The sequence below is a fragment of the Hippoglossus stenolepis genome, chromosome 9 (genome assembly GCF_022539355.2).
Source record: "Hippoglossus stenolepis isolate QCI-W04-F060 chromosome 9, HSTE1.2, whole genome shotgun sequence".
Taxonomy (NCBI): domain Eukaryota; kingdom Metazoa; phylum Chordata; class Actinopteri; order Pleuronectiformes; family Pleuronectidae; genus Hippoglossus; species Hippoglossus stenolepis.
In genome coordinates this window covers 13,744,529-13,756,757 of record NC_061491.1, presented here as the reverse complement: position 1 = coordinate 13,756,757, position 12,229 = coordinate 13,744,529, and the positions used below count along the sequence as shown (strand labels likewise).

The window sequence follows — 12,229 nt, the reverse complement described above, 5'->3', positions numbered from 1 at the left end:
AAGCAACAGATTATGTTTTTGTAAATAAATGTAATATTAACCATGTCTCGTTTTGTATGGAATTGAATTGCCTTTCTGAGTATGTGATGGTTTAAATTGTTTTCTATTTCTTTACTGTAGCACCAGGAACAAGTTCTTACTGACACAGTGGATGGGAGAGAAATTTATAACACTATCAGACGGAAAACAAAAGATGCTTTCTACAAAAACATTGTGAAGAAAGGCTACCTCTTGTTCAACAAAGGTTTGTGTAGCTTCTGCCTTGAATCACACATTATCAGTAGCTCCCTGTAACATCAATGATATTATCTTAGTCTAGTTTCCGGGTGAGGTCAGTCGGGATCCTCCGGTACAATAAACTTTCCTCATGTCCATCTGGCCCTCAGGTAAAGGCAAACGGTGGAAGAATCTTTACTTTATCCTGGAGGGTAACGACGCCCAGCTCATCTACTTTGAGAGCGAGAAGAGAGCCACCAAACCAAAAGGGCTGATCGACCTAAGTGTGTGCTCCGTGTATGGTGTGCATGACAGTCTGTTTGGCAGGTGAGATATCAGAATATTGTTCTTGGGTTTATGAAGTTCTGAATTCGCAGTTGCATGGAGAAAATAGTTTTATTGAGGTATTATTCGGGTCAAATGAATAAAAAAATCTCCTCTTCTGTTTGACTTTTTCAGGCTAAACTGTTTCCAGATTGTTGTCCAGCACTTTAGTGAGGAACAGTACATATTCTACTTTGCAGGAGAGGTTCCAGAGCAGGCACAGGTAAGACCAACACATGAGAGTAAAACGGCTTGTTCTGTCTCCAGAACAGTTTACAGTGCGCTCTTACAGAGACACCCCATGTCAACTGTGTCTAATAAATTCTGTAAAACATTTTCTTTTTTGACAGGATTGGATGAAATGCCTTCAAACCTTCTGCAGTAACCTAAGGAAAACCACTCAGCCCACCTCCAACAAGAGGCTCAGACAGGTACAAATACCATCAGTCAGTGTGTGTTTTCATGTAGACAAAGTAAAGCAGTAGATAGACACATTCAAACAAAACAGTAATCTGTAACAGTAATATCTCTCAGGTGTAGGAACATTATTGGAACCTAATTATAAAATCAAAATTGAACGCTCAAAGTTGATTAAACCTGAGCATAACTGTGACAGATGCCCACATGATTCAGTGTTTCCCATTAATTAACTTCACCGTGGCAGCCCGCCTCCGTCTAATTTGTTCCACCACAGTTTCATAATGAACCGAAACAATTTACACCTCTCTTAATGAGTAAAGATCTCTAAGGTTAGTGTTTTGTGTCATGGCTTCATTGGAGAGAGCACATTATCTCTGACAATGGACCCGTCTGTCATAGTCAGAGCAGTCATCTGCAGCATAGAGAGAAATCAGCGGGTTAGTGGACCATCAAAAAATCCATTATGTTTTTACAGTCCTCAGCAGATTCATATACACCTCTGTGTGCTTGAGGGAGTGCTGTGTGTGTCGGTGTTGTTATAGCTTAATTATATAATTCCCACACTTGTCTTGATTCAAATTTTTTGGTCGAAGCCTTTGAACCAGGCCACCCCACATTTATAAGTTTAGATGAGCCTTGCTGTTAGTTACATACATTTTGTTTTGCTTTTAAAGGCCTATTTTTAATCAGCATTTTCCATGTTGGGCTTGTTAAACAAATGATTAACTATTAGTATTTGTCAATAAAATATGTAAGGGTTATATGTATCTTATTTTTGAGAAATCTGAGAAGAGGTAGGTATTAACATCTCAAAACAAATAACCAAAATAAAATGTTAATTATTGTTTTCAACCTATCCCTGCTCATTTTGTCTTTGTAAGACTCTTTGTTACATTGTTACAAGAGAAGTGCTATATAGACAACGTTTGTGATACATTTGTTCTGTGCTAATTCCCTCATGTCCTGACAGGTGAGCAGCCTAGTGCTGTATGTGGAGGAGGCCCACAAGCTGCCGGTGAAGTATTTCAACAGCCCTTACTGTAACATCTACCTGAACAGCGTCCAGGTGGCAAAGACGCACCCTCGGGATGGGCAGAACCCCGTCTTCACGGAAGAGTTCATCTTTGAGTGAGTATATCACCCAGCTGCTCATATATCTTCCTACTTTGGATTGTCCTACTTTTCTGCCTCCCTGACTGTTTTATCCTCTTCACATTCCCGGCTGCATTAGATCTGTCTTGAAATTAGTAATATTTTCATGCTGTTTACTAAATGTATTAATTTGTTGTTTCAGTGACCTGTCGAGTGAAATCAACAGATTTGAAATCAGCCTGAGCAACAAGACAAAAAAGAGCAAAGACAGTGACATCTGTAAGTACTGCTGTTAACTTTTAAAGTGCTTGAAGTAAGTTTTTGCTAATACTAAAGCCAACATTAGCATTAACGGTTGTTTTCTTTGCAAAACAAAGTTCGGCATGTTAAAGAAGTGGCGCTGCTCAGGGGCCGTATTATAACCTCTTGTCTTGTAAACACGGCTTAAGTTCTTGGCAAATGTTACTAACACCCACACCCGAAAATAAACTGTGCTCAGAGGCAGAGAAAACGTTCATATAACACTTTCAAAACATTTATGATATCTCTAAGCCAGTGCATTCACCTCATCTGTTCTTCTTTTATTTTCAAACTCACATCTCTCCCACCTTTTCTCTCTCCCTCTCAGTGTTCATGCGCTGCCAGCTGAACCGGCTGCAGAAGGGCCAGATGATTGATGAGTGGTTCCCTCTCAGCTCCCACGTGCCTCTGAAGGGCATAGAGCCGGGCTCCTTACGTGTACGTGCCCGCTACTCCATGGAGAAGATCATGCCTGAAGAGGAGTACAGCGAGTTCAAAGAGGTCAGATCCACCGAGAGGTTTTTTAGACTGCAACTGTCTTCTCTGTTGTTCACTCAAAAATGACGTGATGTCATCGTTGTGTGTCCTTTTGCAGATGATCTTGCAGAAAGAGTTCCATGTCATCTACGCTCTGGCCCATGTGTGTGGTCAGGACCGCACCTTACTGGCAAGCCTCCTCCTGCGGATCTTCAGACATGAGCAGGATGAAGCCCCCCTACTCAGGACACTCAACGACAGAGAGATTAACATGGAGGGTAAGAAACACACATTAAAGAAAGTTATTCCTCTTCATAAGATAATACAAGTCCTTACAATCCTTCTGTGTAGGTCTGCAGGGTTTTTTTCAGGGCTCAGTTCATTGTTTGTATTGTTTTCAACTCAGGAATATAAAGAACCGTGTGCTCATACATTTACTTCCCCTTGTTCCCAGATGAGGCCACGACCTTGTTCAGAGCGACCACACTGGCCAGCACTCTCATGGAGCAGTACATGAAGGCCACAGCCACGCCCTTCGTCCACCATGCTCTCAAAGACACCATCCTCAAGATCATGGAGAGCAAACAGTCCTGTGAGGTAAAGACCTACAGAGGTTTCCCCTCCCCCTATAATAAGTCTGTCATCTGGCACTTATCTGTGGTACAAGGTTAGGAACATGGCATTTATATCATTGTCAGTGCAGCAGCTGCACAAGGCTGCTGTTCCGTCTCAAAGAAAAACATAAAACTGAAACAGCACCAGCATGGCCGGAGGTCTCAAGGCTGCTCTTTGAGGATTAACACCACAATGAATATTTCAGAAGTTTGTATTGAGTTTATATACCCACAGATATGTAAGTGTCATAGTGTATCATTTCTTAACTTGTCTTTTGTCTATTATACTTAAAAATGCTCTATATCCGTGGAATACACAATTCTTATCTGTGATTAACTGAATCTTTACCTTGGTTGCTTCTACTGCAGGATAATGAATTAAGAATGTTCATGGTTCACAACAACCTTGTAAATGTGAATTAATCCATCTTCGTTTGTTTGTCTGTCTCCCTTCATCGATCCTTGCTTTTAGTTGAACCCTTCCAAACTGGACAAGAATGAGGACGTGAACCTGAACCTGGCTCATCTCCTCAACATCCTGTCTGAGCTGGTGGAGAAGATCTTCATGGCCGCTGAGATCCTTCCACCGTAAGCATGCAAACAGCTTTGTTGTCTAGTTTTGTCAGTAAATCGTTTGATTTAGTTCGTAAAACAGAAATGTCCAAATGACACAAACACCCCATCACTGTCTTTCTCTGATGACCTTTCCAGGACACTGAGGTTCATCTACGGCTGTCTGCAGAAGTCTGTGCAGCAGAAATGGTCCGCCAACACCACCATGCGGACGAGAGTTGTAAGGTAATCCAGCACCTTTTAACAATGTAGGAGCACTGCTTTTGTTTTGTGAGTTTAAAAGCAGTCAGCGTATCTTTGCCCTGCATTTAGGACCTTTTAATTTGAGCATGTGATACATTGTTTTTCTTTTCTAATGTTGTCTAACTTGACCGTATCTATTGTTCCTCCAGTGGCTTTGTCTTTCTAAGACTGATCTGTCCTGCCATCCTCAACCCCAGAATGTTCAACATCATTGCTGGTGAGCGTCCACTGAAAAGCAAACACACAAAACCCTTCCTGTTCACCATGTGATGTGTTGCACTGTGTGATTTCCTCTGTGATCTCTTCTTGCAGACCCTCCATCAACAACAGCAGGCAGGACCCTCACCCTGGTGGCCAAGTCTGTCCAAAACCTCGCCAACCTGGTTGAATTTGGTGCTAAGGTTTGAATTTCCCTCCAGGAATCTGCAGTATTCAGTGCAAGTGTTAAAAATGTATGTCGGCAACACACAGCTGTCTTTTCTATTCCCGAACAGGAGCCCTACATGGAGGGCGTGAACCCTTTCATCAAAAACAACAAACATAGGATGATAATGTTTCTGGATGAGTTAGGGGTGAGTCACATTGTTGCCTTTTGATCAAATTACTGTTCGTAGAGCTGAAAACATTTGTTGATTAATTGACAGAAAGCAAATAACTATTTTCTGATTGTTTCAGCAAATTTGCTAGAATAATTCCAAGCACTATGGTTTTGTCTTCTTAAAAGTGGATTTTACACTTTTCTTTGTCATTAGATCTGATTCAATATAAATTTATTTTGATTACGTTTTTTTTTGGTCATCTTATCAACCCATGCAGACCTAAGGCGCTGAGTAAAAAACGAAACATTGTTTAAAAACAACCACCTAAAACTGAGGAGATTTTCTGAGGAGCTGATAGAATTGCCAATATTGACAAAAACTTAAATTTCATTGTAAATCATTGCCATTTCATTAAACTTAGTTTATATTTTCTTTAATAACAATAAATCCAGCAAATCTGCTGAGATCCCCCCCCCTCCTCAAACATGTCCCTTACCGACTGAGCCCAGGTCAGCAGGCACACCTGAATCTTCATTGTTATTTGTCTTCGATGAAACACTGCTGTAATTTGCAATATCGCTCCCCTCGCTTAGATCGTCAGCCATTGTCTTAAATGCTACTTTAAAAACTTGTTTGCCGGCTAAGAGAGCGAACAAACAAACTTTATTTACACTTACGTATTTTGCCTTTCCAGCAAGTATTTCGTCGGCCGCATGTCTTGAAAAAGATGAAAATGTGGATGAGACACGCAACCTATGAACTCTTAAGACGTTCATAGGTTGCATCCGGTCTAAATGGGTTAATAGATAATGATGATTGCTCGTTGCAGCTCTAATGCAGACCCTGACGGCTACCTCTGTTTCACAAGCTTATAAGAATCCTGTGTGTGTGTGTCACCAGAATGTCCCTGACCTCCCTGAAGCCACAGAGCACTTTAGGACAGACCTGTCCCGGGACCTGGCTGCGCTGCACGAGGTCTGTGCCACACACTCAGACGAGCTGCGGACGCTGAGCAACGACAGGGGAGCGCAGCAGGTCAGAGACCCGTGACGTCACATCGGAACACACACACACACACGTCGGTCTGTAACATCCTGTCACAGCAGAATGATCTAACTCCTGTCCCCTCTCTGCAGCACGTGCTGAAAAAGCTGCTGGCCATCACAGAGCTCCTCCAGCAGAAGCAGACTCAGTATGCCATGTCCAACAGCAACAGGTAGTACTGCACTCCTCCTCTCCTCTCATCCTCCCATCCTCCCGTCGAGTCTCCTCCGCCGGAGTGCAGCACAGAGGAGGCCGAGCATGCTCTACCCTCATCACCATGGCAACCCCCTCCTTCACCACCACCCTCCATCATGTCCTCCTCCTGATAGTCCCGCCCATCTCCACCCACCTGCCATCTTGTCCCGTTCACCACAAAGAGAGCTATGCAACAACAGCGGCTGAGTACAACAACCGATGCAGTACTTAGAACGAAAAGAAAAACTTGTGCCAGTGACTGACAGCTGAATGCACAGGAGCTACTTTTCCTTGAGAAACTCTGTTCATGATTCTGACTTGGGTACACTGCGTTCCCTTCGCCACAAGGGCCAAATATCACAATTTCAAGAGGTGTCTGTGTACCCGCTGTGTTTTGATAGCACAGGTTGCCAAAGTGTACCCCCGACCCCGTCTCCTGGCTCAATATGAGGAAACTGACATGAAGAAGCTAGTCCTTTCCCCCCCCCCCCTCCTTTTTCTGGTAACTGGATTATGAGCGTTAATGCTTTTTATACTGTAATTAGTGACTGATTTATTTTAAGGATGTGACAACATGCGCAAAGTGCTGAAACTTTCATTTCTGTCTATTTGTTTTCTTTATTTCTTACTTTGGTTTCTAGATTGGAACAAAGTCTTTCAGAAAACTATGGTTATTTTATATTAAGAATAAATTCTCTTGCTGGAATCATGAGTATATAAGAGAGATGAGCTGAATTTTTTTTTTTCTCCCTCCGATTGTATCCCGTTTTGTTTTGATTATTTGGTTTAAGTCTTTTTTTTTTTTAAGCTTCTGAATGCCGGACAAGACACATAATCAGAGAAACCAAGTAAAATGAAAGTGTTTACAGCAGTAAAAAAAATTGAATAGTACAGACTGTATCAGACATGCATGCACTTATTAAACAGTTTTTTGTAAAGTAGATTACAGAGTCCTTCATTGTCCCCTGACGAAGGTGGAGAAACATGCACGTAGTGTGATACTTTAAAGGAATAGTTCACCATTCTGACTGAAATCCACAGAAACACAATTTGTAGAAAAATATCTTTATTCTTAATGGAGAACAAATGCAAACCCAAAAGATTTACTGCAGTGTCATGCGGGAAAGTAAATGACATGCGCACTGTTTGTGACATTGTGTTTTGGTCATTGGCAGCTCAAGTAGAAAAGTGCAAATGATCCTACAGCCACAAGGAGCTCATACCAGGTCTTCATCTGTCCACTCCTCCTGGAACGGAACAGAGGTTTAGCTCATTTAGGGAGAATTTAACAAAAAGTCCATAAACACTGGAGCAAATGTTGCTGTTGAGCAAATGTTCTTACCTCTTCTGCCAAACGGGCTTCTTTAGCTACGTGGCCGTCTTCTTCGTATCCTCTCTTTCGTTTGCTGCAACACAAATACATTTGTACTGAGGATCTGAAGATTGGAGAAATCTGTGAAGTTGTCTTTGCAAGCTGTAATTGCTGGTGAACTGTGTTCCATATTTTCAGTGTTTGTGACCAACCCCTCGAAGTCCATTATCAAGACTCATTTAGTTCTAGAGTGTCTAGTGTCCACTCCATGATAATCATTAGTAGTTGTAGTTTCCTGTGACCTTTTTTGTTGCTTTGATTTCATGTAGACTAGTTAATCACGTAGGTGTAGTTTCATATTGACGGATCAGTATTCTAATTCATAATTCAGTGATTTGTGCCTTTTACAAACGCCTCCACTTTATTTTACAGGACAGAGTGCACCATCATGTCACTGGCTGCTGCCATCCAGGTAATGTGAGTTAAACGGATGACCTCCTGAGAGTCAGATTGTGGCAGTCAGACCACACAGCCAGCCAAAGTGAAGTCCTTTCTGCCGCACGACCGAAGACTAAAGTCAGTTTGTATTTATAAGCATGTGGCCTAGATTTCCTGGCAGTTCCGACGCAATATGGCCGTTCTCCACGGGAAAAAACACTTGCTGCATATCTGAATACTGTCCTTCCAAAGCCCTTTTCCAAAATGCTTCAGACACCGACAGTGTTTGTTGAAGTTCGACGAGAAGCCTCGTCACACACGAGCATGAAGATGGACCTGAGTTACAGTGAACTGCAGAGATGTCTGAACTTATTTTTTTTTTTTTTTTAATCCTGTTATGCCTGCCACTCCTCCCTCAGAAGTTTGACGAGTAGCGGTTGGCGGCTGACGTGGAGCCAGAAGAATCGGGGAGCGACTCCAGTCAGCCGCTGCGTTCCTTGGACTAAACTTGGAGACATTAAAGAGGGGGAGGCGATCCAAAGCATTCAAGTAGCGTTTTTCTGCCGTCATCAGGGAATTTTAAACATGGCACCTCTCTCCAAGACGACACGAGCCTTAACTTCCTCTCCTCACGCCATCCCATCCCTCATCACCCCGAGTTTGCGATGAGCTCCTCCTTCCGACCGTTTCCACCACCTTTGTGTATGAACTACCACGCAGCACTGGAACCACTTGTTAAATTTTTTTTTTTTATATAAACTGCTTCGTTTGTTGATATATACTTAGACGTGTATAGAAAAATAAAAAAGGTGTTTTTGTATGATATAGCTGAAGAGCAACGAGCGATAGTCTAAGAGTCTTTAGGAGATAACCTGTAACCTTTCCTGTGCATGTGTTAACCTTGATGGATCCTTCTATAGTGTGCGGGCCTACATACTGTATATGCTGCTGTGACATCACCTGAACTCCCTCTAAGCTTTCATGCGTTTGCAGTCTCTCTTCCCCTACCCCCCCATCACGGGTGGCGTTTCACCGCAGCACCCGTGTCTGTTTTCATATCCATCCCGAGAAGTCATGCCACGCACCGATAAATCCACGTCTGGCCCGTGAAGGGACACCCCCCGCGTGCCTCCTGACGACTCAAACAGCCGCAAAGTCTGAATCTGTGCCTGTCAGAGCTCAAGAGTTTACCAGACTGTTTTACTGTAGCTGCACTTAAAGATACCACGGACCTCACCGACCTCACCAAGTGTAAACGGACAACTGGCCACAAGCGTGCGATTAACCAACAGGCCTAAAAAAAAAAAAAAAAGTCTCCATCAGCAATACCAATTATCAGCTGTGCTTCAAGGTATGGACGATGTAGGCAGGAATGTGGTGTGTGCTGTTGTTCTTCCTTTCTGTCTTTCATACGGCTAATGATGACGTGTTCCTTTTTATTTTTCTACCTGATACTGAACCTTGAACCTTTTGCATCTTAGATACGACGACCTGGCTAAAATAAAACTGTTACTACATACGACAGAAAACTGGAGTTGATCCCTTTGTTGTGCAGGGAGTGAAGAAATTCTGTCCATGATAATGATAATATCACTGTGAAACTTCAAATGATGCCACTGTAAGGGGTAGATAAAAGATGATGCTGTCTTTAAGTCACAGGTCTCCTTACTTGCTTGAGATGCCAAATTCAGCGTGAACCCTCTCCAGCTTCTGTTTGCAAACGTTCACCTCCTCCGCTTTGGGAAGTTCATACTTCTTCAGGAGGGTTTTCATCCCTGGAGCGGCAGAGAGAGATAATAAAGGATTTGAAATCTCACGTCAGACCTGTGGTGTGAGGCAGTTAAATAATAGGAGCTCAATATCGCCATCCTGTGGTGTCAGATGGAAGGTGAAGTTTACTCACGTCTCATTGAGTCGTACATCTTTGACAGAGACTCTTTGTCCCCTTTCAGTCCCAGACATTCGTTCAGGTAGCTGGAAATGAGAAAACACAAACACCTTTGGTTTTTGCTTGAATTGAACTGCTCTAGTCTACATACTGTATAAATGGATTAAACAGTCAGTTCTTGGGACATTAGAATTTAAATGTTTTAAAATCACTGACTCGTGTTATATACAGACAACAAAATAACTTCAGGGACATATTACCTGACATATCACACACAACACATATCAAGCATACCTGAAACCAATCTAAGTAACATTATCTGAATGAAGCTGTTTGCAGTTAACATATTACAAATAAAATAAAAATGAATGCATTTTACCCATGGGGAAGAAAACCCATAAGTTATAATGAACTTTGTATAATTTGAGAGAATTTCAATTCAAAGTGATCATTGTCACATGAGCACAAATGTCCCACCTCTCCATGCTGAGACTGGCTCTGGAGGCGCTGTTCAGAATAGCTGTCAGAGCGATTTGAGAGGGGGGGAACAGCAGCCCTGCATCTGTCATGGCGGCCTGTGTCAGAAAGTCGTCCGCATTCTTCCTCAGTGACTCTGGATTCTCCAGCGTGGGGTATCTCGTCTGAGGGATGAATTTAATGTACGGGAAATAAGTACCTTGAGATATGAACAATTATCTGAACCGCTAGATGAGCTAGATTAGCAATCTCGAAGGTGTGTGTGCGCTCAGACGTGACAGCTAAGGCTCTCAAGGGGTTCACCCACCTTGATGTCGATGAGCAGACCCTCCATGGGCCTGTAAGGGTTGTGGACCACCAGGTGGAAGTGGAGCTGCTGGATTAGCAGCAGCTCGAACTCCAGGATCTGCTCCAGGACTCGTTCCTGTCCTGCTGGGCTCTCCTGCACAAGGTTCCCCACAAACTGGGTGCTGGACACGTTGAACTCATCCACCTTGCAGGACAGGTATGCACACGTGAGCCTGCAATGAGAAGGTGACTTTGACATAGGTTGCACAGGATATACTCTGATAAAAACAAGCTTGAACAATAGATTATTATTATTCAACATGGAAAAAGGATATAAGGCAAAACTCAATTTTTTAGTAACACCACTCTTTACAAATCCTAAAAGGAGTCATTGTCTTTTGGTCAAACAGGAAAAATCTAATACTCCATTCCACAGTGAGATCAGCCTGGATTAATGGGTGAGGATAAAATAAATTAGCCAGCGTCATATTCGACTGTTTAACAGACTAGATAGCATCACTCTATGTTCTTGGGCTAAAAGCAACAGAGCATATGGGGTAAAATAACAAGTAGAGCTCCACTTATATGGATTTTAGGGGGCTGGTGCAGATTCTGATGTTAGGGAGTAAAGAAAAATTGGCCAATATAGAAAAGAAAATGGCAATAATTCAGATCGATATCAAACCCTTATGACAAAAAAATGTAATTGAGGCATGCTATTTTAGATTACCCATAAATTATATGGGTTATTTTTTTATCCTTTTGAAAATAACAAACACATGAACACTTGTTTTTCCAGTATTGATTAGCAGATCAAATATTGTGAAAAGCTGCATCATGTTTACACACTAAACTCCCCTCTGACTTATCTGTCAGGGTTTTTTTTCCATATATAATCCCCATTAAACTTCTATTACTGTCGTGATCAGCACTACTCACATGATAATCCGAGGGTGGTACTCCATGATGGAGTTGTTCATGTAGAATCTTCTGAAGTACATGATGGCTGTACCCTGCACAGGTGACACACACACGTTTTCTACATGTCCTCTGAGGTCACACTGTTCTGATGAAGAAGAAGATGAAGATGGTGAAGAAAACACACACTGTTACTCACCACCACAGACTTGGGCATGACCGGTTTGAAGACGTTGCAGAAATCCAGCAGCCTCTTCTCATAGTGTCTGAATAACACGTCTTCCTCATGACGCTCCAGGAACATGGAGTCACTGACCCCCTTCACACACACACACACACACACACACACACACACACACACACACACACACACACACACACACACACACACACACACACACACACACACACACACACACACACACACACACACACACACACACACACACACACACACACACAGACAGACAGAGAGAGGCAGGTGAGTTACACTGTGCTCTTATTGCCTTCTTGTGTTATCCAGATGTTTCTTTACCTTCACACTCTCCAGTATCTTGCTGCGGACTTTCTGGTTCGCTTTACTTCTCCTGTGCTCCACCTCGACCTCACTGGGGAAGATCCAGTATTTCTTCTGGGAGCTGTTGTGGAACATGTCTGCGTCTGTCGGGACGAGCAGGAACTCAGCTGTCACACACAGGAACAAACTCATCCACACACACAACCACTTCACTCTCTACTTACTGTGATTACATAGAAGTATCCATTCACTTCGGTGAGTTTAGTTCCCGCTGAGAACGACAACAAATTGAGGCGCGTCGCTTTTTTTGATACGTCACGTCGCTGCTTTATGATGACTACCGTAATGTTGGGG

General features: G+C 42.7%; 2 protein-coding genes across 4 annotated transcripts in view; one reads left to right on the top strand and one right to left on the bottom strand.

Moving 5' to 3' along the window:
- Positions 1-9,316, top strand: part of LOC118115046 (ras GTPase-activating protein 1) — a 27,954-nt gene extending 18,638 nt beyond the window's left edge. For both annotated transcript variants that reach the window (XM_035165961.2, XM_035165962.2), the window contains exons 10-26: positions 121-244; positions 387-543; positions 676-763; positions 891-971; positions 1,931-2,088; positions 2,255-2,331; positions 2,681-2,853; positions 2,948-3,107; positions 3,284-3,426; positions 3,916-4,031; positions 4,155-4,241; positions 4,409-4,476; positions 4,572-4,660; positions 4,754-4,831; positions 5,699-5,833; positions 5,935-6,014; positions 7,782-9,316. In XM_035165961.2, the coding sequence (XP_035021852.1) occupies positions 121-244; positions 387-543; positions 676-763; positions 891-971; positions 1,931-2,088; positions 2,255-2,331; positions 2,681-2,853; positions 2,948-3,107; positions 3,284-3,426; positions 3,916-4,031; positions 4,155-4,241; positions 4,409-4,476; positions 4,572-4,660; positions 4,754-4,831; positions 5,699-5,833; positions 5,935-6,014; positions 7,782-7,830 (1,863 nt within the window). In that variant the 3' untranslated portion in view covers positions 7,831-9,316. The remainder of the gene's footprint in view (positions 1-120; positions 245-386; positions 544-675; positions 764-890; positions 972-1,930; positions 2,089-2,254; positions 2,332-2,680; positions 2,854-2,947; positions 3,108-3,283; positions 3,427-3,915; positions 4,032-4,154; positions 4,242-4,408; positions 4,477-4,571; positions 4,661-4,753; positions 4,832-5,698; positions 5,834-5,934; positions 6,015-7,781) is intronic.
- On the bottom strand, positions 7,087-12,229 carry ccnh (cyclin H). Of its 2 annotated transcripts, none has more exons than XM_035165964.2 (10): positions 12,100-12,229; positions 11,894-12,018; positions 11,558-11,680; positions 11,380-11,453; positions 10,460-10,673; positions 10,153-10,316; positions 9,691-9,761; positions 9,457-9,562; positions 7,380-7,443; positions 7,087-7,284 (listed from the first exon to the last, which is right to left on the bottom strand). In XM_035165964.2, the coding sequence occupies exons 2-10, from the start codon at positions 12,008-12,010 to the stop codon at positions 7,255-7,257; spliced, it is 963 nt and encodes a 320-aa protein (XP_035021855.1). In that variant the 5' UTR covers positions 12,011-12,018; positions 12,100-12,229; the 3' UTR covers positions 7,087-7,254. The 2 variants fall into 2 exon arrangements, with proteins under 2 accessions (XP_035021855.1, XP_035021856.1); XM_035165965.2 differs by having other exon boundaries at positions 11,558-11,677.